General features: G+C 43.8%; 1 protein-coding gene across 3 annotated transcripts in view; it reads right to left on the reverse strand.

Annotated features, from left to right (window-relative positions):
* Window positions 1–237: 237 nt before the first annotated feature.
* PACSIN2 (protein kinase C and casein kinase substrate in neurons 2) overlaps window positions 238–23,322 on the reverse strand; it is a 72,851-nt gene continuing 49,766 nt past the window's right edge. For 2 of the 3 annotated variants that reach the window (XM_063446706.1, XM_063446707.1), the window contains exons 3-11: window positions 20,921–21,077; window positions 20,520–20,755; window positions 15,887–16,042; window positions 14,520–14,695; window positions 11,974–12,094; window positions 9,519–9,643; window positions 6,618–6,734; window positions 4,292–4,470; window positions 238–3,722 (exon numbers count right to left, since the gene is read on the reverse strand). In XM_063446706.1, the coding sequence (XP_063302776.1) occupies window positions 3,610–3,722; window positions 4,292–4,470; window positions 6,618–6,734; window positions 9,519–9,643; window positions 11,974–12,094; window positions 14,520–14,695; window positions 15,887–16,042; window positions 20,520–20,755; window positions 20,921–21,077 (1,380 nt within the window). In that variant the 3' untranslated portion in view covers window positions 238–3,609. The remainder of the gene's footprint in view (window positions 3,723–4,291; window positions 4,471–6,617; window positions 6,735–9,518; window positions 9,644–11,973; window positions 12,095–14,519; window positions 14,696–15,886; window positions 16,043–20,519; window positions 20,756–20,920; window positions 21,078–23,322) is intronic. The other variant, XM_063446709.1, reaches the window with a different exon arrangement.

Raw genomic sequence — 23,322 nt, forward strand, 5'->3', positions numbered from 1 at the left:
CTGAGGCAAACAGGGCAGAGCCAGCAGCTTCAGACTTAAATACAAGTACGATTTTGCTATATTTAGGGAGGCATGAGGGGGCCAGATGGTGGTGTTAACACTATAGGGTCAGGAATACATGTTTGTGTTCCTGACCCTATAGTGTTCCTTTAACTTGAACATATACAGAAAGGACAGCCAAATGCTCCAGTTTCCTTCCCCGTAAGACAGGATAGAAGAGACATACACAGAAACCAATTAAGTAATTAGACACACTTCTTTTATTCCAATAAAATATATATTTTAATAGTATTACAGCCAGCACAACTTACCCGGCAAGAACAATCAATTTGTGTTCAGTAATTTAATATACATTGCACTACCGACTTTTCTTAATAGTTGGTCAGCATTAAAATCCTATGGTAAAGGGACAACACAGAGGCTTATGGTTTATTTACTTTACAGCGAATTATAGGGAATGGAAAACCAATTGGTAAAATTTAAAGGGGCTATCGATGCAACCATAACCACTTCATCCTACCTAGGCTGCAGTTCCCAACCTCTGCTCCATGATCAAACCGTAAAATGTTTCAGCCAATCAATGTTATCCAAAAAAAGGCAGAAACAAAATATCCCCAACGTGTAAAAGAAAGTTCCACATTAGCAATTTATGGGGCTGGGTTGTCACACTCAGAGATCCCTGGTTATGGTCAAACAGATTGAGAACCAGTTGGCACAGAATCTGGGTATGGTGCCCGTAAAATAATACCAAAATGCCCACTATGATGGCATGCAGTGGCTATGATTCCTAGACTGCTCCCTTTAACCTAAAAATGCCAATTTGGAAAATAATTATCCAACTCAACTATAGTTATAACTTTGCTATTCAGGCAACCTTTTGAGATTTGCTTTTTAATTCCCTTTTAATTAACTGTTTAGTGAATAAACCAACTGACCCCTAAACCAAGAAACCTGTTCTAAACAGTCCAATTCTTTTAAAGGAAGATTAACCGGCCCCCATCATTGTGCAGAGATCCCACCAAAGCAAGGCAAGCAGCAGTACAGCCAGTGTCCTGGCTGCTGGGTCTGGAATACAAATCTATTATCCTCGGGCAGGCAGGCTCTGCAAGCTAAGCATAATGGGGATTGTAGGCATCCCCTGGCATTCCTTGCTTTTCACACAATATTCATACAGATAGCAAAATAACTTGCCCAGGGCATGGGTTCCTACTCTTTGAGGTAATTTGTCTTGCGTAGATAAATTTCGGAAGACCTTTCTGCCTTCAAATCATGTGATTTTAAGGTAAATGGCGCTTACCAATGCATTCTCTGTTACATTGTACCAGATGCTGTGGGAGACAATACAGTGGTTCTGCTACAAGACCCCATGTGAGACTACAAGTTTATTGGGTATAACTTACATATTTTTCCCAAAAACAGGAATTATCACAGCACAGTTCAATAGAAGAACATTTCTCCGAATCACAAAATACTTATGAATATGATACAACAAGAGAAAGGAGGACTTTAGGTCTAGAATTTAAACAGTCTTCAAGCATAGCTGTCATGGAATCCACGATAGATCGTGCACAACCCCCCCTCCCCCCCCCCCGAAAAAAAATCCTCTTTAAAATAGTAAAACAACTTTTCAATATAAATGCATAAATAGATCTATTTCCATGTGAGCACAAACCCGCATTACTGTTACTAACAGAGCATGAACCAAGTCTTGATACGTCTGTAGCTTTTTGTGCATCTGCTAATACTAGCTAGCTGCTCCTAGGAAGCTTTGTATGAAATCTGCAGACCAGTCCCACCCAGGCCGGTCCGCGAGATATGGAAGCCCTTATTATCCCGTGTCGGTCCTGGCTGAGGAGAGCTCCTAACAACCCCTGGAGGGGAAACAGGATTTTTAGTTCAATGTATACACGAGAGTCCAACGTATATCAACTAAGAGGACAATGGCTCCTGCTCCAGACAAGGCTTTGGACTCCATAAATCCTTTAGCTTAATAGACACATGAAATCCAGAGACACTGTCTGACCCAGGAGCAGCGTTCCGAGGTGGACGCAAGTAACAGACTTTACACCTTTTCACAACAAAAACATACCGGACATGAAGAGTTAACATCGATTGTCCAAAATCCCCTTTTAAACCATTTACTGTGTGAATTTACAGCACAAAAATATCAGGGTCAAGCACGTTTATGGAGAATTTAAATGGCCTTTTACTGAACTTGCACTCTTCCCTGACGGCACAGTAATGTACAGTATGTAAGACGACTCGAGGAAGCATGGATGTAAAAAAATAAATTAAAATATATTCTATAGATAGATATATTAGCAGAGGGGACAAGAGAAACCATCCTCCTGATTAATACAATTTGCAATTGTCAGGGGGAGTAGCAAAATTTTTATTTTATTTTATTTTTTTTAATTGACACGGCCTGTTTTGTCATATCAACATACAGCTCAAATTAGGAGCAAGTCTGCAAATAGTGCAATATCGTGAAATCACAAAACCAGGCTACGTCCTCTTGCATATACGAGTAGTTTTTCCATGTTGCAGATTCATGCGACAAACACACAACACATTCAGACACGACCCATTTAAACAGGGCAAACACAACTATTTACTTCGTTGAGGGAATGTGACTTTTTTGGGTCTATAGAATGGTTCCGAGAAGAGTCTCTGGGCTGCTGTTAATTACAGGAGAAGTGTGGATTATACTGGAAGATTGCCTGTCAGTGTTTTTAGAATCAGAAGGGGTGAAGAAGAAGAAGCTCTTTAGCAGTGGTCGCTAATCTCAGCATTGTAGAGGTTGGCAGTCACTGCTCCAATGGAAGAGCGCATCTTAAATCCTGGACCCAGCAGATCGTTAAAACAACAACTCTGTCTTACGTGCCTGAGACAGACACTCTTTAATACAATACTTTTATTGACATTATTAGAACTAAGCTGGGCAGTGAACTAAAGCTTATAAAACAAAACAGACATCGGAAATCAAACTTATAATTTATACATTTTACGATGTAAAGGCCAGGGAAGCTGCAAATCAAAAAACAATTGCCACCCCCACCGTTCAATAAGATCAAAATCTCAAAAAAAAAAAGAAAAAAATAATAACAAAAAAAACACAGACAAGTAACTGCAACATTTAAAATAAAAAAATGTATTCCACCTTACAAAAGGTCACTTAACAAAAATCGCATTGTTTACAAGGATGCCGCAGGAATGTACACCACCGCCCTTAACAGCGACCAATAAAGAAAAAAAAATAAAATATACATTTATTTAAAAAATAAAAAAAGCAAGAAAAACAAGCTACGTTGTCTTTAAGTGTGCTGATTTTGCACTAGATTGCAATGAACCCTTCCTGAAGAAAAAGCTGCCACGTGCTGTAAATGTGCTCTTAAACTTCAAGGGTTAACAGAAATCGGGAATAAAATCAAAAGTCAAGATTACCAGTCCTACTAGGTATCCATGTCATTCCTAGCATTAACCAATTGCTCGTATTGTTATATATACACACATTACATATCATACATCTGATCCCAGTGAATAGATTAAAGGTTATTACAAGAACTAGGCGTACGCTATAGGTAGAGAGGGAAAGGGTTCACTAGAATGTCACTGGACAGCCTCCACGTAGTTTGCAGGGTACAAGCCAACTTGACCCCCGCTTAGGCGACCTTTGCACCAGCCTTGTTCATCCTCATCTTCTATTTTCGTCAGCTCTTCTCCTGTGAATGAATGAGTGAATGAAAAGGTCAGTTAAAGGGAAATTTTAATGACAGGCAGTATCTACACTTCTATTAAAAAAAAATAAGTAAAAAAAATTGTAAAACACACACACACACACACACACACACACACACACAAAAACACACACACAAAAACACACACACAAAAACACACACACAAAAACACACACACAAAAACACACACACAAAAACACACACACAAAAACACACACACACTTCTCACTTGATTGGTTAATAAAAATCAACTTTTAGATTACTGATGGCTAGGGAACACTTTTTGGTGCCGTGGGTGAATTTCAGAATCACGACCCTGAATAGAACATGCACAGCATAGTGCAGTTCGGTTTGTCAGTGATTCTGATACATTTCAGCTCAGAGTTTGTCAAGTCACCTGATCGGCACCAATTCAACCCGAGACAAACCGTCATGTCTAGCAGTAACGGTTTCATGAATGCCACATATTTGCCACTCTGTATAAATAGACTACAGCTGGCACCCGTTTATGGTGGCCAGCCATGTATGATGATTTTGATAATTTATCCACTTACCAGCTTTAAAACTTAGTTCATCATGCTCCTGCCCTTCGTAATCATACAACGCCCTCACCCGAACCTCTACACCAGCGGGTGTGTCCTCATCGAAAGGGTTACTGTCTCCGTTGGCATCACTGGACACAAATGGATTACTGGATTCATCATCTGACCACTCCGTGGGGTAGCTGCCAACGCTGCAATGTGAAGACAAATAACCAGTAAGAAATTAGATGGGTGTGCTTTGAGCCACTAGAAGGCTCAATTATTCAGCTGGGATGCAAAGCATATTATTTGGCATCTTGTCGCACTGCACAGAGCTGGGGAATATGGAAACCTTTTGTAAATGAAAGAAATGAGTTTGTTAATTAAGCGATTATCCGTGCATTGTCCTACATGCAAAGCATGCTTTACCGGCTCAGCGTTCAATGAAGAAGTAATATTTCATGTCTGTCAGCCTACAAATCCAACAAAGCACTCAACTAATTCTAATATTTAAAGCAAACAAATCACCCCATAAAATATTAAGAGGATCTGTTAAATCAAGAGTCTCTTGAACCAGCTATGTCCGGTATTTGGGGACAACATGCAATGCATGCAGACACCTGTACTCCATGCCAACAGAGGCAGAAGTATAGATTGCATGCTCCTTCACCTCGTCTTTTATATTCTGTGTGTAGCGCTGTGGAATATGTAAGCGCTATATAAATGATTAAATATTAATAGGTACAATTAAAGTCTTGTTTATTCAGTAAATGGTTATGTGTAGTGAACTGAAACACTAATTATAATTTCGCCAGTATTATTACATTCTTATCTGTTGGCACCAAGGCCAACACTATTAAATGACTGATTTTTGGAAGAAAGAAAAGGAAGAGAACAGGGGGAAAAAAAGGCAAGAGAAAGAAAGAAATAAAAACTATAATATCAAGTGAGAGGCATGATTAAAAGTGAAAGGGGCAGTATGCTTACTCAGAACTACTAAATTCAATAATAATTAAAGGGACCTTCCAGACGCCTTCAGCTTGCCCTTCTAATCCATAATAATGCATATTTCTAGAGCACGTTTATAAATGAATGCGGGACCCTATAGCAAGCCATCAAGCTGACAGTGAGGAGGTCTTCATCGAAAGCTTTAATGATCGGCACATTTGCCAATTTCAGCCAACGGGAAAGGGAGACCATCATCACTGACAGAATTCAGGAAGCAGGCAGCAGTGAGTAAATTAGATTTTTATTTTTGGGGACTTTCATATGATTAACCCCTTAAGGACACATGACATGAAGTTCGGTCCTTAAGGGGTTAAAGGAACACCACACACATTAACAGGTCATTTTAAATCCATAATCCATCGATGTGTCAGTTCCAGGTTTGTATATAAATGCCTTTAGTGTTACTTCCGAACATAAGCTCTATTTCTGCTAGATGAAGGCAGTTCAACTGATTTTTTATTTTTTATTTGAGACGGGGTTAAGAAAAGATTTCATTGCCTCTCAATATGTAAATTGCTGGTCTGTACAGGGTGTTTGTAATTTCAATACTAATCTAACCTTTACTCGGGGACACAGCTATGATAACACTATACAGTAATAATAATAATCTATTTCTACACATTTATTATATCGGCACTATTAATCTGTACCCAAGTGCGGTCTTGGAATTATTTTGCGCACTCAGCACATTTTTGTTCTAAATAAAAAGGAAAGAGGAATGAAAACCGCACATTGGAGAGAAGAACACATTTTCTCAGTTTTGTTTTAAAGTTTTTTTGCAATGTTCCTTCTTGATAACCCTTAACACAAAACCAATAACCTGGTCAAAATCAAAACTCAGATCACATTTCTAAAACTTGATATCTGGGACGTTGTGGAGCATTCGGTCATGTGAGGATGAATGGCATAGTTTGGCAGGAGAGGCAACGTTTATTACGAAGGTATCTGTTAACGGTGCTTCCTATATCGTCACGTTAATGACAGCAAAAAAAATGTAAAGACACGACTCTCTACAGACAGGCTCGTCCTGAATGAAACAGTTAAACACAGATACTATGCAGTGCAGCTGGTTTACACGTAACACACACACTCTGCGGCCCAGAACACAAGACAAACACAGAAGGAAAAAGTTCAGAGACAGTTTCCCCAAACAGTTTGTGACTTGAACAAACACGAACACAAAATAGACTGAGGAAATAGTGTTAGCGTCCAGGGCTAGACAAGAAAAAGTATCAGTTAGGGGAGAAAACGGGTTAAATATTAGACATTATGCCAACACCGGGTGCTCCTGAGATGTTACTAAAAGTAGCGAGAATAAGAAAAACAGAAACGGGAAGTGATGTTCACCAACTTTTTTGTTTTAAGGTCTTCCTTTTCAATGATATTCTCAGACTCCTCTTCATCTTCAAAGGGATTGTTACTTGATTGAACTGACTGCACTGATGGGGCTGACTGGACGCTAAGGTTGCTATTTAAAGGAAAAAAAGCAGTGAAATGAGCCTCCTGGACCACGGTTACCGTAAACTACATCCCAATTCACCATTCTAAATAATGTTAGGGTACCGGTGGAGCACCCACATTCACTGGAAAAATAAAGCAGGGAATAAAACCAAGTGATTAGATTCCCTCTACTTGTACAGAACTTTAGAAATACTTACTAAATCATTTTAATGGTAAAAACAGTCATTTTCCAGAAATTGTAGCTGGCACGTAAAGGGTCAGTCTAGGCACCATAACCACTACAGAACTTCTGAAACAGCTTGCCAACCGACTACCACATAGAAAAATATACAAATACGAAAAAAAAAAAATGGGATACAGCTGCAAAATCTAAAATAAAATATTAACACATAGTGTTAAGTGGCCACAACAGTGACAAAGACACCTTAAGGGTACCTCCCCTGATGAAGATGGGAGCCAGAAGGACCTCGTTACCTCCTTTATGTAGCTCCTTCCAGGAATCAATGAATACAGGTAGGTGTAAAATAATTTATTGTAGACAAAATAAAGAAAAAAATTATTCTGGAATTAAAACACCAGGTCCTACGCGTTTTGTTCTGTATAAAACACCTTTCTCTGGGGCAATCAAAACAATAAAACTGAATAATGCGATTTAAATTAAAAAGAAAACCCACCTGACTTCCTCCCTCTGAAGGCCACAATATATAGGGAGAGACCTACAAGGCCATTGGTTGCCCTCTTACCGGAATCCATGAGGAGTTCATTCCTATTTTTAGTAGAAATGACTCTAATCTTTCTCTATGCGGTTCTTATTGTATCCTCTCTGTACTAATCTATGTTTAATACGTCCAGCCTGTTCCTTAAAGTCTTCGACCTCAGAGCAATTGTGCTTTACTCTGGTCAATTGACTTCTCTATTCCTTTTAGCCAAGATTGATGGGGACAGCTCGTTCTCCATTTTATTTGTCTAGTATACATGAAATCGATTGTCAGGTATACGCTATAATAAATTACACACATTAGGTTTGATTTCATTAATGCACTTTATATGGCAATATCCACTTATTACAAATATATATATCTCCTTTTAGGGCATGCTGCACTATATTTGAATGATTAATCATTGGTAAAAATATGTGTTTTCAATTTATATGGCCCTAATAAGTAATTTTTTCTAGATCTTGACCAAAACTTTGATGCAATGCACACACTGATGTCGGTGGAACTCATATCCAGTATTAAACGAGATGCAAGTGGCAGGGATGTGCTTGACACGCAAATCGATGTGTTCCAGAACAACTCCGCCACAACAAAGACGCAATTGCCGATCGCACACAGCTGGAGAAACGAATGATCTGAAGAACGACCACAAAGCCACCAGTGATCTTGTAGGACTATCCCTATATAGTGTGGACAGGCAGATCGTTTTACATTGCATTAACGGTTTTGATGGATTGTGGTCCCTGAGGAAGTTCGGTTATACAGAACAAAGCACGCAGGACCTGGTCTCATTTTAGTGTTTTTATTGAATTTTCAAAATTATTTTATACCTACCTGGACCCCTGGCTCCTTAGAGTCCTAGAGGGAGCTACACAAAGGATGGACATGGTCATTCTGGCCCCCCATCTTTATCAGTGGAGGCACCCTTAAGATGCAACATATTAAGGTGTTGGTATAAATAAATAGTCACATAAATAGTCACAACATGGACCACTATGTGTTAGTTTTATTTTAGATTATGCAGCTGTATCTGGTTTTTTCATATTTGTATATTGAACTCATTCTCAGCCTGTGAATTTGGTCTAAATAATGACAATTGATATATCTAGTGGGCAAGGAGAAGTTTGGCTTTCAATGTATCAGAGAATAGAGTCAATGAAGCACACTGCCGAGACAAACCCTTAACTACACAAGTTGAACTCTAAGGTATTTGATTAATGGATTTATTTCACAGGAAGCGTAAAGGTAAACTCCAGATATTATATCCATCACTTATTGCAGCAATTGTATTACTAGGAGCTATGTATGCAGTCCCCTATGGTTTAGTCACACATTTAGCAATAAGACAAGCTGTGGTGGTTATGGTGTGTGGGATGTCCGTTTGCAAAAAGAGTATTTTACGTTGTAAACCCAAAGCCATTTCCTCCACGTAAAACCAAAAGTGGTGTCTGCTTTTAGTGAAAGCACACAGGCTGCAAGGAGAGTCACAGTGTGACATCATTAGGAATTGGCACACAGAGTACAGCTCTACAGCTGCTATAGGGGTGATTGTGGCAGTGCGCCCCCGGTATGTCCCCTGGTTAATGTATCAAAACATTTGCCACAAACAGAGGTTCCCGCCTGCTCCCAGCGCCCATACTGCTCAAGCAGGAGCTACAGTTCTACACCGGTAATCAGTTCTGTCATTGATTGGACGGTATCCTACGTGTGCCAGCTCATAGGCTCAGCCAAAACCTTCCACATTGACGTGGACCGCGGCGAGGTGCCGTGGGTGCCTGATTGAGCCTTGGTTTATGGCACATAACCATAACTGTACATGAGAGAATGGGGTAACCAGCACGGTGCAGTCAGTATGAACATCATATGTAGAACAGCCTGCTCTAACTTTATTGTGACAAAATACATTCACCTCCTTTCCCACACGGGAATTGCTTTGTTATTTTCACGGCGTTTGTGATGGCTGCTCTATGTACAGTGCATTAGATTAGAATGGATCTCTACCTGTTGAAGGCGTGAATATATGACACCTACACAGATACTGCCATGGGTGGGGGGGTATTTTAGGAACATACCTGCTGTGTTTATTCTGGAGAGAAGACTGATCCCCAGCTTGACTAATCCCAGTTAAGGTCACACCATCTGTAGGCTTTTTCTTCTCCCGTCTACTCAATGATCGATTAAAATCAGCAGACCATTCCTGCAAGGAGTTAGACAACACCACTCAGGATGAATACAACGTCCTACTGACAAACTAGACACAGATCTGCAACATTGGAAAAATTCTATTTGTTTCCACAAGGTGGCGCTACAGAGCTGCAGTGACAAGCATGCATTCTTTCACTGGAATACATAGAGGCTCATCTACCACAGTCAGAATACAAAGTGAATTGACGACCTTAAAGGAACACTATAGTCACCTAAATTACTGCAGCTAAATAAAGCAGTTTTAGTGTATATATCATTCCCCTGCAATTTCACTGCTCAATTCACTGTCATTTAGGAGTTAAATCACTTTGTTTCTGTTTATGCAGCCCTAGCCACACCTCCCCTGGCTATGATTGACAGAGCCTGCATGAAAAAAAAACTGGTTTCACTTTCAAACAGATGTAATTTACCTTAAATATTTGTATCTCAGTCTCTAAATTGAACTTTAATCACATACAGGAGGCTCTTGCAGGGTCTAGCAAGCTATTAACATAGAATGGGATAAAAAAAAACCTTAATTAAACAGAACTTGCAATAAAGAGAGCCTAAATAGGGCTCTCTTTACAGGAAGTGTTTATGGAAGGCTGTGCAAGTCACATGCAGGGAGGTGTGACTAGGGTTCATAAACAAAGGGATTTAACTCCTAAATGGCAGAGGATTGAGCAGTGAGGCTGCAGGGGCATGTTCTATACACCAAAACTGCTTCATTAAGCTAAAGTTGTTCAGGTGACTATAGTGTCCCTTTAAGTTTTAAAATCACATTGAACTCATTTTGAATTCTCGCTTTAAAAATAAAGTGGTGGAAAGTATATTTATTTTAGCATACTACAGAAAAAAGGGTGGTGGGGAGGGGGGGGGGGGCATCAGTGTATAAAACAGTAGAACAAACTGTGGACAAACAAAATGTAATAATTGTATAGATAACCCACACACACAGCCTGAATATTCCCCCATCCAGGGGCTCCACAATACACATTTATTCATGGATTTTCTGAACTTGAAGGTTTTCAGTAATTCGATGTGGTTATGGTAGTAGGAGCCTGGATGTGCATAAATTACATGTGTGAGCACACACTGCACGCTGCCGACAGACGTAACTGCTCCTCCCATGCAACCAGAGCCTTCACCCCAGACTGAAATTAGCCCTCCCTATCTACTCCGCTGATATAAATTTTGTTAATCTCACCCTTCATACCTTTCCCCCTCCCCTTACAGGTTCTGATCTCATTAATTCCTCCAATCAATGACCCCAGCATGGCTACCCAGACAGGGTGCGATGCCCAGCGCTGGATTAAAGCAAGTAAAAACTAGTTTAACTCTGAGCGTTTCCATCGGGAGGGAGCATACAGAATAATGCCAACAGGACATTATGCTCTTCAGCACAAGAAAGGGTTAGAGAAACTCTTTAAGCCAACCAACCAGAACTTATTCTAACATGTTCTTGAAATCCCTACCATCGAGTAGTGACCGGATATTACATTTGAAAAATTGGGGTGGGAGGGGGGGGAGATTTGAAAAAGGTTGGGAATATAGCACAGATGGAGATTTTTTTCAGATCAGGTTGTTTTTGTAATACAATTGTTAATTCATTAATATTCAGTATTTATATGTGTGTATCTCAATGCGCTGTACTTTTCACTTTCTACATTTAAATCATACAGATAGTTGCACCACTATACTAGCACTGAAAAACTGACTGACTATACACCAGGCGACTTTAGTAATCTGATTTTTTTTTTTTGGGATAGACAGGGTTATAAAGGTATAATTAGCAGTGCACATTCTTCCCAGCCAATTGGCACACAACCACTTGTAGTAGCATTAGCTGGGCTCTATAAAATGGAATGACCAATTAATTTAGCATTATCTGGACTCTATGGAATGTCCTACTCATTTTGCATTAGCCAGGCTCTATAAAATGGACTACCCTACTCATTTAGCATTACCTGGGTTCTGTAGAATGGAATGAAATTATTTAGCATTAACCTTAAAATAATTAAAAGCTCAACACTAGCCAGAATACAGCAGTCACTCATTCCAACAGACACCGCGTGTGCAAATACATGATATAATGCAGAACTTACTTCATCCTATAGTCCATGAAAGCAAAAGGAACAAACAAAATATATTAACACAGCAGGAAAGTGAAGAATGCAATAAGACGGGCACAATATTTGTTCGGCCTCCGTGTTTTGTACAGTCGATCGTATGAAAGATTTATTTATTTTTAAATGACTACATCAGAAATTAAACGGGTGTTATTTTATTTACTTTGTATCTACCAAAGCACAGCATGGCTATACAAGTTCCAGAACCACTTACCTCAAACTGTGGCCAGTTCATGGACATTCCAGGGCCATGATTGTTCTTAAACCATTTCAGATCGTCCGGGACATCCACTGATTTAATGGAGAACTCCAGGTCTTGGTAGATGTTGGCATAACTGACAAACAGAATATCGAGAATTTTCAAACCCGGGATACCACCTCGGTAAAAAGTCAAGCTCCCTGCAGAACTCTATGTAACAAAATACTAAGCTGCTTTCTCTCAGGTGACCGATAGACACACAAACATCAGATGGATGAAGAAGGGAATTTTGTGTTAGTGTGGCAACTACCAGGCTCACTCACTAAACTGAGAATTCAACGTGAGTTTTAAATTACAGGCAGGCGATGGACTTACAGTTTGACTCCATTGTCCTTACATTAAAAAAAAAAAATATATCACTTTGAATTCTCACTTTAGTGAATAAGCCTTGAAAGGCGCTAATAGAGTGTAGCAGACACGTCCCTTGTGAGGGCTCTGCATTCATCACAAACAGGTAACATGTCCGCTGTGCAGCCGGGAGGGACTGCACTGTCCTAGTCTTCCTTCCTCCTGGCAAACAATAGAAAATTATAAAAATGGGGGTTCACAGACCTGGGACCCTCCCCAGGTATGTGAAATAACACGCACAAGGCATGTATTAAGCATGTCACAAACACACCTTTACTCAGCTTTAAACACTGCTCTCAGAAAGTTAAGACTAAGTTCCTGGTTTGGTGAGGGCAGATAACGAATATTATGCTAAATGCAGGAAAGGTGGTCTATTTACTGGGGTACACAAATTAAAAAGGCGTGCTGCACCTGCGGGATCACATTAAATTACATTCATCATTATTCTATAATACGGGTGAACTCCTAAGCTTAAAGTGTCACTGTCTGGGGTCTTCGCATATTTTGGCTGAGGGGTGCAGGGGCTGAAGAACCTTTGAAGGAACGTACACCCCACAATGTAATTTAAATACAAAACGATGTAACCAGCCCAGGAATGAAAAACCCAATCAAACTAGACCTCGTATGTGCATGGAAGCTATGGCACATCTGGATATCAGAATGTCTGTATTAAAATGGGTGAGATAAAAAAAAAAAAATACGAAAGTATTCGCTTTAAGGAAAATGGAGCCAGCTCTATAATGTTTCGTCTGGCCACAAATCTATAGTGGAAGCCAAGCACTCAAGCTAAACGCAAGAAGAAAGGCTATGGTGTGTCTCTACTCCATGGGATCCCAGGCAAAGTGCACAAATTCAATCCCAAACACAACCCAGAGATGGAGACAGTATCAGACTGCTGAGACATAGCTTCCAAAAGCAAGTCTGCTAAACTTGAAAGGAACTCTCCAGTATTCAGGGCAAATTAAAAAGAATGTTATAGCTTCAGATCCAATTAATCAGCTGTATTCTTAGCGACCTAATTTAGATATTAACACAAATATATCAATTATTTTTAAGTAACTGCCAACCTCTTTCTAGTTAAGGTACCCGTTGTACATGATGTAATTGCACACATTCTGCCACAATCTCAACCTGTGGGGTTTCTCTTATAAAACACTTACAGGATGTAAAATATCAGGAAGCACCACAATGGTTTGTGGGAGTTGCAGTTCAACAGCACTCATAAGTATAAAACCGATAACTGACCTCTGACACGCGCAGAACCAAAGCTGCGGAGAGAGTTTGAAATCTGCTAATTGGCCCCTTTTCCTAGACACTGTGCAGGCCTGGGCAGTTAATCTGATTAATAAGCACATTCTTCCTCTAGGTAGATTTAGAATGAGCAAAAAGAATAACTTTAAAATGGATTATTTCATTTTTCATTAACTTTCTTTTGTGAATAGCTATATTAGTTATTTAAAAACATGGGTCACTTTCAGCCCACGGTGTCACTTTTAAAGTACCATAACCACTAACATGAACTGTATGAGCCAGCCTAAAACTCTTATTATGGCTGGCTAACGATGCAGATGGAGGGGGAGTTCCACCACCATAAGTTAAGTGCTTTTACTCGTCATGTGTAACATTGCTTACAGAAACAATGTAGATACAGATTGCAAGCACTGAACTGGTCATGGTGTTTGGAGTGTTCCTTTAACCCCTTAAGGACACATGACATGTGTGACATGTCATGATTACCTTTTATTCCAGAAGTTTGGTCCTTAAGGGGTTAAACATTGCACAAGGCTGTGATCCGGAGTGAATTTTGTTTCACCAGCAGGGGTCAGGCTGGAGTCATATTTCGACTGCCAGGGTGTATTGCTTTATACCTGCAGGGGTAACAAATATTAGTTGACACACTGAGTGCCAGAGCATTGCAGTAAGATAAGCGTATCTATGGCAAAGCAAATACAATTTATAGAAAGATTTTCCAAAACCAAACTATTTCATATTTTTCAACTTTTAACTTGAAAATATCAAATATCCACCAATAGAATTTTTATGGGGTGCAGAGTTGTGTGTTCCGTAACACCCCCACATATCGCATTTCCTTCCATCCATGACAGGGTGCCTTGGAGGACCCCGGGAGGGAGTCTGGTGGGATTGGTGGTTACCTTTCTACGGTGGACAGATCGAGGTGTTTCTGAACTTCGAGGAGAACTTCCCGGAAGAAACGCAGACGCTTATCTTCAAACTGCTGGCACTGTTCAAACACTTGCTCCATGTTCTCCATGTACTGCGGGGTGGTGCTGTCCAAGTCTTTCAATGCCTTCTCGTACTTCTCTTTGCTCTGTGAGAGGGGACAGCATTGATTTGTTTAAAGAGACGCCAGGATGTAATTCTAGAACAAAACCTCAAGGATAAACCCCTAATCAATTAATCAGATGGTCCAAGCTGGACACAATCCTTCAAATGTTTAGGAGAGCAATGTAAGCAGGACGCCATCAGTCTGACACAATTATCACCAGATCAATAGCAAGGGCAAACAATGCTAAAGGGGAAGTCAAGATCATTCCAATGTGGACTTTATATTTTTTTTAAACACATAGTTAATTATGAGAATATCAACTCATTAAGAAACCCCAAATATTTCTGGACTTGCCATTATTTATTACATCACGCAGTCATTAACGTAGCCACATAGAGCCAGGAAGTGGACATCACAAGTAAATTCATTAAGGAAATTACATAGAATGAAAGAAAGGTTCTCTGCCATCCATTAGAGCATTACGGCTAGAGGGTGGATTTCCGGCTGTTGTGCTGCAGATTTAGAAATTAGATGAAGCTGACAGAGAGCTACGTTAACCATGAATTTGTGGGCCTGGAGTGTCAGATTCAGCAATAATAGCACATTCCCAAAGTAAGCCCTCGCGTTCACCATGAACACACTGCGTGCAGCCACCGACCTCAGAAACTACTAAACGTAGGCTTTTGAATAAATGAAAAGGGGAACCACACCTTTAAAAATACAACACGAAGTGTTACTCTCAATAGTCCCTACTAAATGATTAACTGGTGGTTGAATTATTTATTGTAAACCAATGAACCTTCAGACGGGGCAGAAAACCTGATCTGAACGCCTCAGCCCTTGGCGCACTCTAGTTATCTTTCAGTTTAACCCTTGCAGTGATGATGGTGGCCGTACAACAGCCTTTCACCGGGGCAGACACCTGAACCATAGCTCTGTTGACAGCATTACAAAGATCGAGCGCCCACTATAAAAGAGATCGAATACTCTGCAGGCCCTAAAAAAAACAGTCTAACCCGTAAATTAAACACAGGGCCATCCACAACTAGCAAAGGTTATTCTACAATCCCAGCCAGCCAGCAGAAGGGAGAGAAGCGCTCAGAAAATGCAGCATTCGCTGGAGTTACGTGGCGGAGCTGGGACAGTGTTTACTCAGCAGGTTGTTCCTGACTCACAGCCCCAGCTCAGCATTTCACAAGAACAAGGCTGGAGGATTCCCACAGCAAACACTACCTTCTGCGCATCCTGCTTGCTCTTCTCCACCTTGTCCTGCAGTTTCTTCAGCTGCTCGGGATTGAGCGCAGGGTCTGCTTTGCTGTTGTTTTCCCGCGAGATGGCTATCTTCTCCTCCTTACAAGCAGCGTGATAAACCTTTTTAAAGCCCTCCATCTAGACAGAGAGGATACTTTAATTTTAGAGTAAATAATGCACTGAACATGTCAAAAGCAGCCAAGTGGCAAACATTAGGAAACATAGAATACACAAAAAACAAACAAATACGCAGGTATTTAGAATTTAGGGAATTATTGCTATGGGATATCACATCATCTATGGCTGGTGATCTCTAAGCTTACATTTAAAAACCTCTGCTGTAAATTTAAATACATAATGTAAGATCTCCTCTGGCCAGAGTACTAGATACGCACAGCGAGAACGCACACACAGCAACTACCCCGGGAAACAGCGAGAACGCACACACAGCAGCTACCCCGGGAAACAGCGAGAACGCACACACAGCAGCTACCATGGGAAACAGCGAGAACGCACACACAGCAGCTACCATGGGAAACAGCGAGAACGCACACACAGCAGCTACCATGGGAAACAGCGAGAACGCACACACAGCAGCTACCATGGGAAACAGCGGGAACGCACACACAGCAGCTACCATGGGAAAAAGCGGGAACGCACACAGAGCAGCTACCATGGGAAACAGCGAGAACGCACACAGAGCAGCTACCCCGGGAAACAGCGAGAACGCACACACACAGCAGCTACCCTGGGAAACAGCGAGGACGCACACACACACAGCAGCTACCATGGGAAACAGCGAGAACGCACACACAGCAGCTACCATGGGAAACAGCGGGAACGCACACAGAGCAGCTACCATGGGAAACAGCGGGAACGCACACACAGCAGCTACCATGGGAAACAGCGGGAACGCACACAGAGCAGCTACCATGGGAAACAGCGAGAACGCACACAGAGCAGCTACCCCTGGAAACAGCAAGAACGCACACACAGCAGCTACCCCGGGAAACAGCGAGAACGCACACACACACAGCAGCTACCATGGGAAACAGCGAGAACGCACACACACACAGCAGCTACCATGGGAAACAGCGAGAACGCACACAGAGCAGCTACCATGGGAAACAGCGAGAACGCACACAGAGCAGCTACCATGGGAAACAGCGAGAACGCACACAGAGCAGCTACCCCGGGAAACAGCGAGAACGCACACACACAGCAGCTACCCTGGGAAACAGCGAGGACGCACACACAGCAGCTACCCCTGGAAACAGCAAGAACGCACACACAGCAGCTACCCCGGGAAACAGCGAGAACGCACACACACACAGCAGCTACCCTTGGAAACAGCGAGGACACACACACACAGCAACTACCCCGGGAAACAGCAAGAACGCACACAGAAACTACCCCGGGAAACAGCGAGGACGCACACACAGCAGCTACCATGGGAAACAGCGAGAACGCACACACAGCAGCTACCCTTGGAAACAGCGAGGACACACACACAGCAGCTACCCTTGGAAACATTGAGAACGCACACACAGCAGCTACCCCTGGAAACAGCGAGAACGCACACACAGCAGCTACCATGGGAAACAGCGAGAACGCACACACAGCAGCTACCCCGGGAAACAGCGAGAACGCACACACACAGCAGCTACCCCGGGAAACAGCGAGGACGCACACACACAGTAGCTACCCTGGGAAACAGCGAGGACGCACACACAGCAGCTACCCCTGGAAACAGCAAGAACGCACACACAGCAGCTACCCCGGGAAACAGCGAGAACGCACACACACACAGCAGCTACCCTGGGAAACAGCGAGAACGCACACACACACAGCAGCTACCCTGGGAAACAGCGAGAACGCACACACACAGCAACTACCCCGGGAAACAGCAAGAACGCACACAGAAACTACCCCGGGAAACAGCGAGGACGCACACACAGCAGCTACCCTTGGAAACAGCGAGGACACACACACAGCAGCTACCATGCGAAACAGCGAGAACGCACACACAGCAGCTACCCCTGGAAACAGCGAGAACGCACACACAGCAGCTACCATGGGAAACAGCGAGAAACGCACACACAGCAACTACCCCGGGAAACAGCGAGAACGCACACACAGCAGCTACCCCGGGAAACCGCGAGAACGCACACACAGCAGCTACCCCGGGAAACAGCGAGAACGCACACACAGCAGCTACCCCGGGAAACAGCGAGAACGCACACACAGCAGCTACCATGGGAAACAGCGGGAACGCACACAGAGCAGCTACCATGGGAAACAGCGAGAACGCACACAGAGCAGCTACCATGGGAAACAGCGAGAACGCACACAGAGCAGCTACCCTGGGAAACAGCGAGGACGCACACACAGCAGCTACCCCTGGAAACAGCAAGAACGCACACACAGCAGCTACCCCGGGAAACAGCGAGAACGCACACACACACACAGCAGCTACCCTGGGAAACAGCGAGAACGCACACACACAGCAGCTACCCTGGGAAACAGCGAGAACGCACACACACAGCAGCTACCCTGGGAAACAGCGAGAATGCACACACACAGCAACTACCCCGGGAAACAGCAAGAACGCACACAGAAACTACCCCGGGAAACAGCGAGGACGCACACACAGCAGCTACCATGGGAAACAGCGAGAACGCACACACAGCAGCTACCCTTGGAAACAGCGAGGACACACACACACAGCAACTACCCCGGGAAACAGCAAGAACGCACACAGAAACTACCCCGGTAAACAGCGAGGACGCACACACAGCAGCTACCCCTGGAAACAGCGAGAACGCACACACAGCAGCTACCATGGGAAACAGCGAGAAACGCACACACAGCAACTACCCCGGGAAACAGCGAGAACGCACACACAGCAGCTACCCCGGGAAACAGCGAGAACGCACACACAGCAGCTACCCCGGGAAACAGCAAGAACGCACACACAGCAGCTACCCCGGGAAACAGCAAGAACGCACACACAGCAGCTACCATGGGAAACAGCGGGAACGCACACAGAGCAGCTACCCCTGGAAACAGCGAGAACGCACACACAGCAGCTACCATGGGAAACAGCGAGAAACGCACACACAGCAACTACCCCGGGAAACAGCGAGAACGCACACACAGCAGCTACCCCGGGAAACAGCGAGAACGCACACACAGCAGCTACCCCGGGAAACAGCAAGAACGCACACACAGCAGCTACCCCGGGAAACAGCGAGAACGCACACACAGCAGCTACCATGGGAAACAGCGGGAACGCACACAGAGCAGCTACCATGGGAAACAGCGGGAACGCACACAGAGCAGCTACCCTGGGAAACAGCGAGGACGCACACACAGCAGCTACCCCTGGAAACAGCGAGAACGCACACACACACACAGCAACTACCCCGGGAAACAGCAAGAACGCACACAGAAACTACCCCGGGAAACAGCGAGGACGCACACACAGCAGCTACCATGGGAAACAGCGAGAACGCACACACAGCAGCTACCCTTGGAAACAGCGAGGACACACACACAGCAGCTACCCTTGGAAACATTGAGAACGCACACACAGCAGCTACCCCTGGAAACAGCAAGAACGCACACACAGCAGCTACCCCTTGAAACAGCAGGAACGCACACACAGCAGCTACCCCTAGAAACAGCAAGAACGCACACACAGCAGCTACCCCGGGAAACAGCAAGAACGCACACACAGCAGCTACCCCTAGAAACAGCAAGAACGCACACACAGCAGCTACCCCGGGAAACAGCAAGAACGCACACACAGCAGCTACCCCTAGAAACAGCAAGAACGCACACACAGCAGCTACCCCGGGAAACAGCAAGAACGCACACACACTATATTTAGAGGTGTGTTAAAATAAGAAATGTCCGTGTTCCAGCTTCAGCTTAAAGGAAAACTCCAGTGCCAGGAAAACAATTTGTTTTTCTGGCACTGCAGGTTCCCTCTCCCTCCCACCCCCCAAATCCCCAGTTGCTGAAGGGGTGAAAACCCCTTCAGTTACTTACCTGAGGCAACGACGATGTCCCTCGTCGCTGCTTCCTCCTCCGCGCCGCTCCTCCTACTGGCTCCATCGGCGAGACTGATCCCGCCCACCGGCCGAGGAGACCTAATGCGCATGCGCGGCAATGCCGCGCATGCGCATTAGCGCTCCCCATAGGAAAGCATTGAAAAAGATTTTCAATGCTTTCCTATGGGGAATTTAGCGACGCTGGAGGTCCTCACAAAAAATCTTTGCTATGAGTCAGGAAGTTCCCTCTAGTGGCTGTCTAATAGACAGCCACTAGAGGTGGAGTTAACCCCGCAAGGTAATTATTGCAGTTTATAAAAAAAACTGCAATAATTACACTTGCAGGGTTAAGAGTAGTGGGAGTTGGCACCCAGACCACTCCAATGGGCAGAAGTGGTCTGGGTGCCTGGAGTGTCCCTTTAACAAAACACAGTGAGAGGATCAGAGATATACCATAGCGCCCTCCCCCCCAATAAAGCAACACCAACAAAGTGCGAGCGGTCGGCAGCAAGTGACACAGTGACCAAACAGAGAAATGATGCCACGGAATGGCCGGTTACCTCTTTTAGTTTTTTGGCCCACGGTTTCTGTGCTTTCCTAAAACCGTCTTCGGCTTCTTTGGTCTCTTTAAAGCCTCCCATCATCTGCTTGTGGAACGCTTCCTTCTGCCAGTTCTTGATCTTTTCAAAGTCCTCGTTCATTAATGCATTTTTCACTTCCAAGTGGAGTTCACTCACTTTCTCAGCTTCTGTCATCAAAGAGTTCCATGCCTTCTCTACCGTACCATACTGAGGACCTGCAAGGGGTGCAGGTAAATCATTGTATTTTGACATTCAATCTCCCCCTTCCCTTACGCTTTACCAACTGTCCATATATCACATCAGTGACTTTGTCAAGAATATCTCCAGGACCCCTAGACAGTACAGATATTTAGATTACACAGATTAAAACGCACATATACCTTTTTCCACTAGTTGTTTCCACCTCTTGGACCACTCTGTTAGCTGCTGGGCATAAACCTTCTCAATTCTGGCCCGTTCATGCAGACAGTTCATCAGATCATTGCAGAGCCTGTGTCCGTCATCTATTCGCTTAACTGTGCGTTTGTAATTTCCGATCTGAGAAAAAGGAGACGGGAAACCATGTAAAAATATCACTTAGTTTCTTTGCCAAAAGGGTGATAATAGGAATGCTAGTCAGGGATAGTAAGGACGGGCACGAACACATCCTGAAATACAAAATGGATAGAATGTTATTTCTGACCTAGAGACCGGCAACGGATATATACACAAATATATTAGAAATGTGAATGTTGCAGGAGAACATGGAATATTTAAATCCCACAATATAGTGGTGTTCAGTCACTCCACAGAGAGCTAGAGAAAGCCGCCCCCCGCTCCACAGAGAGATAGGGGCTGCAGGCTAGAGAAAGCCGCCCCCCGCTCCACAGAGAGCTAGAGAAAGCCGCTCCCCGCTCCACAGAGAGCTAGAGAAAGCCGCTCCCCGCTCCACAGAGAGCTAGAGGCTAGAGAAAGCCGCCCCCGCTCCACAGAGAGCTGGAGAAAGCCGCTCCCCGCTCCACAGAGAGCTAGAGAAAGCCGCCCCCCGCTCCACAAAGAGCTAGAAGCTAGAGAAAGCCGCCCCCCGCTCCACAAAGAGCTAGAAGCTAGAGAAAGCCGCCCCCCGCTCCACAAAGAGCTAGAGGCTAGAGAAAGCCGCCCCCCGCTCCACAGAGAGCTAGAGGCTAGAGAAAGCCGCCCCCCGCTCCACAGAGAGCTAGAGGCTAGAGAAAGCCGCCCCCCGCTCCACAGTATAGTGTATACGGATACAGTGCCAACTATGGCACTGTAACAAGGGAAATGTGTTTGGAAAATAATGAATCCTTCACCAGGGATTATAAATAAATATAAAAAATTGTGCCGGGGGCGGGGCTTAACATGCATCAGGGGCGGGGTCAAACTGCGGGGTTAAATGTGCCCCCCTTCTATTGTCCCTGGCACACCATGTGCCCCCCCTAAAAATGAATCCTAGAGAAGTCACTGCCCCCCACTCCACAGACAGCTAGCGAAACCACCCCCTCCCCCACTCCACAGATAGCTGGCAAAACCACCCCCTCCAGACCGCTAACAGGCATCTATCATTTGGGCAATAAGCTGGATTAGGAAGAGAGCACTGTAAAACCAGATCATGCAGTAGCGGTAGTAAAACGCGTAGGGGTCTACCTGAAAGAGATCAGGTTTAATGAACAAGTCGCTGATCTCACTTCAGTTACAGCTCTTCTAGAAATGGGATTTAAGTTACGGATCAGTCTATCAGAGGAGGCTCCGGATGTCAGCCGAAGAACGGACTTTGTATCACAGACTGTGCTGCAGCAGAGAATAGAACGCCATAAAACGCACCATTAATTTCAAACTTTGGCACAGACGGTCACAATGGAGAGTTTCTAAATTCTGCTGCTCACACAATGCATGCTACAAAGTTTGAACTTGGCAACAATGGAGTTTGGAAAAACTACAGCTCTGCTAGCCTTACAGCTTGGCCATTTCAACCTAGATTTTACAATTTGGATTTCAATGAAAGTCTCTGTTTAAATTAATAAACCCCAAAGAATGATCTCGTTATATATGGATCTCTATCGATGCAAACGCAGACGTGCAGCTTACAGTCTCCATGTCTGGCGCAGAATCACGGGGAAACTCAAACATGACGTGTCATGGACCGCGAGTGTTGTTCTACGGCACTGAACGCCAGACGTGTGACACAAATCATACTCTAAATGTTTATTTTACAAGATTTATACAGTTAAAAGGAAATGTGTAAAGTAGTCCAAGTGGCAGTTTGCTACAAGTGAAGTTGCCAGCTAGACTCATTAGATCTGGACCAAATGTGATCTGAAGCAAAACCTAACAATCTGGTTGGACGAGTCTTATATAACCTCTGTTCTTTTTTTTTTTTGAAATTCTTTATTTTTGGTGTGCAGGTTATATAACATAGCCGGCAGTGCCACAACAGCAGCTGCGTAGCATAACATTTAGTACAATAATAGTAAAGCGGCATATTGTGGCAGATATTAGCACAAAATTTTTGTTTTATGTGACATCATCCTCAGTAGGTAGGTTGCCCCACCTTGTTAATCAAGGACAAGAGTGCTCCGGTTAGAGTGTTCGAGACGTGACATAAACCCTTGTGTGGATGGTTGTGTGCGTCTGTGGATGAAGGTGTAACAGTAGTTAGGTTTAAGTAATAATATAGTGTGAAAGAGTAGTGGAGACTAGACCCGTGGTCCCTAAGGAACCTGTAGCGACGTGTGACCGGTTAATGGGGTTATCACGGGTCACGTTCCTCTTGCGGTGCATGAGGGTA

The sequence above is a fragment of the Pelobates fuscus genome, chromosome 3, assembly GCF_036172605.1.
Source record: "Pelobates fuscus isolate aPelFus1 chromosome 3, aPelFus1.pri, whole genome shotgun sequence".
NCBI lineage: Eukaryota > Metazoa > Chordata > Amphibia > Anura > Pelobatidae > Pelobates > Pelobates fuscus.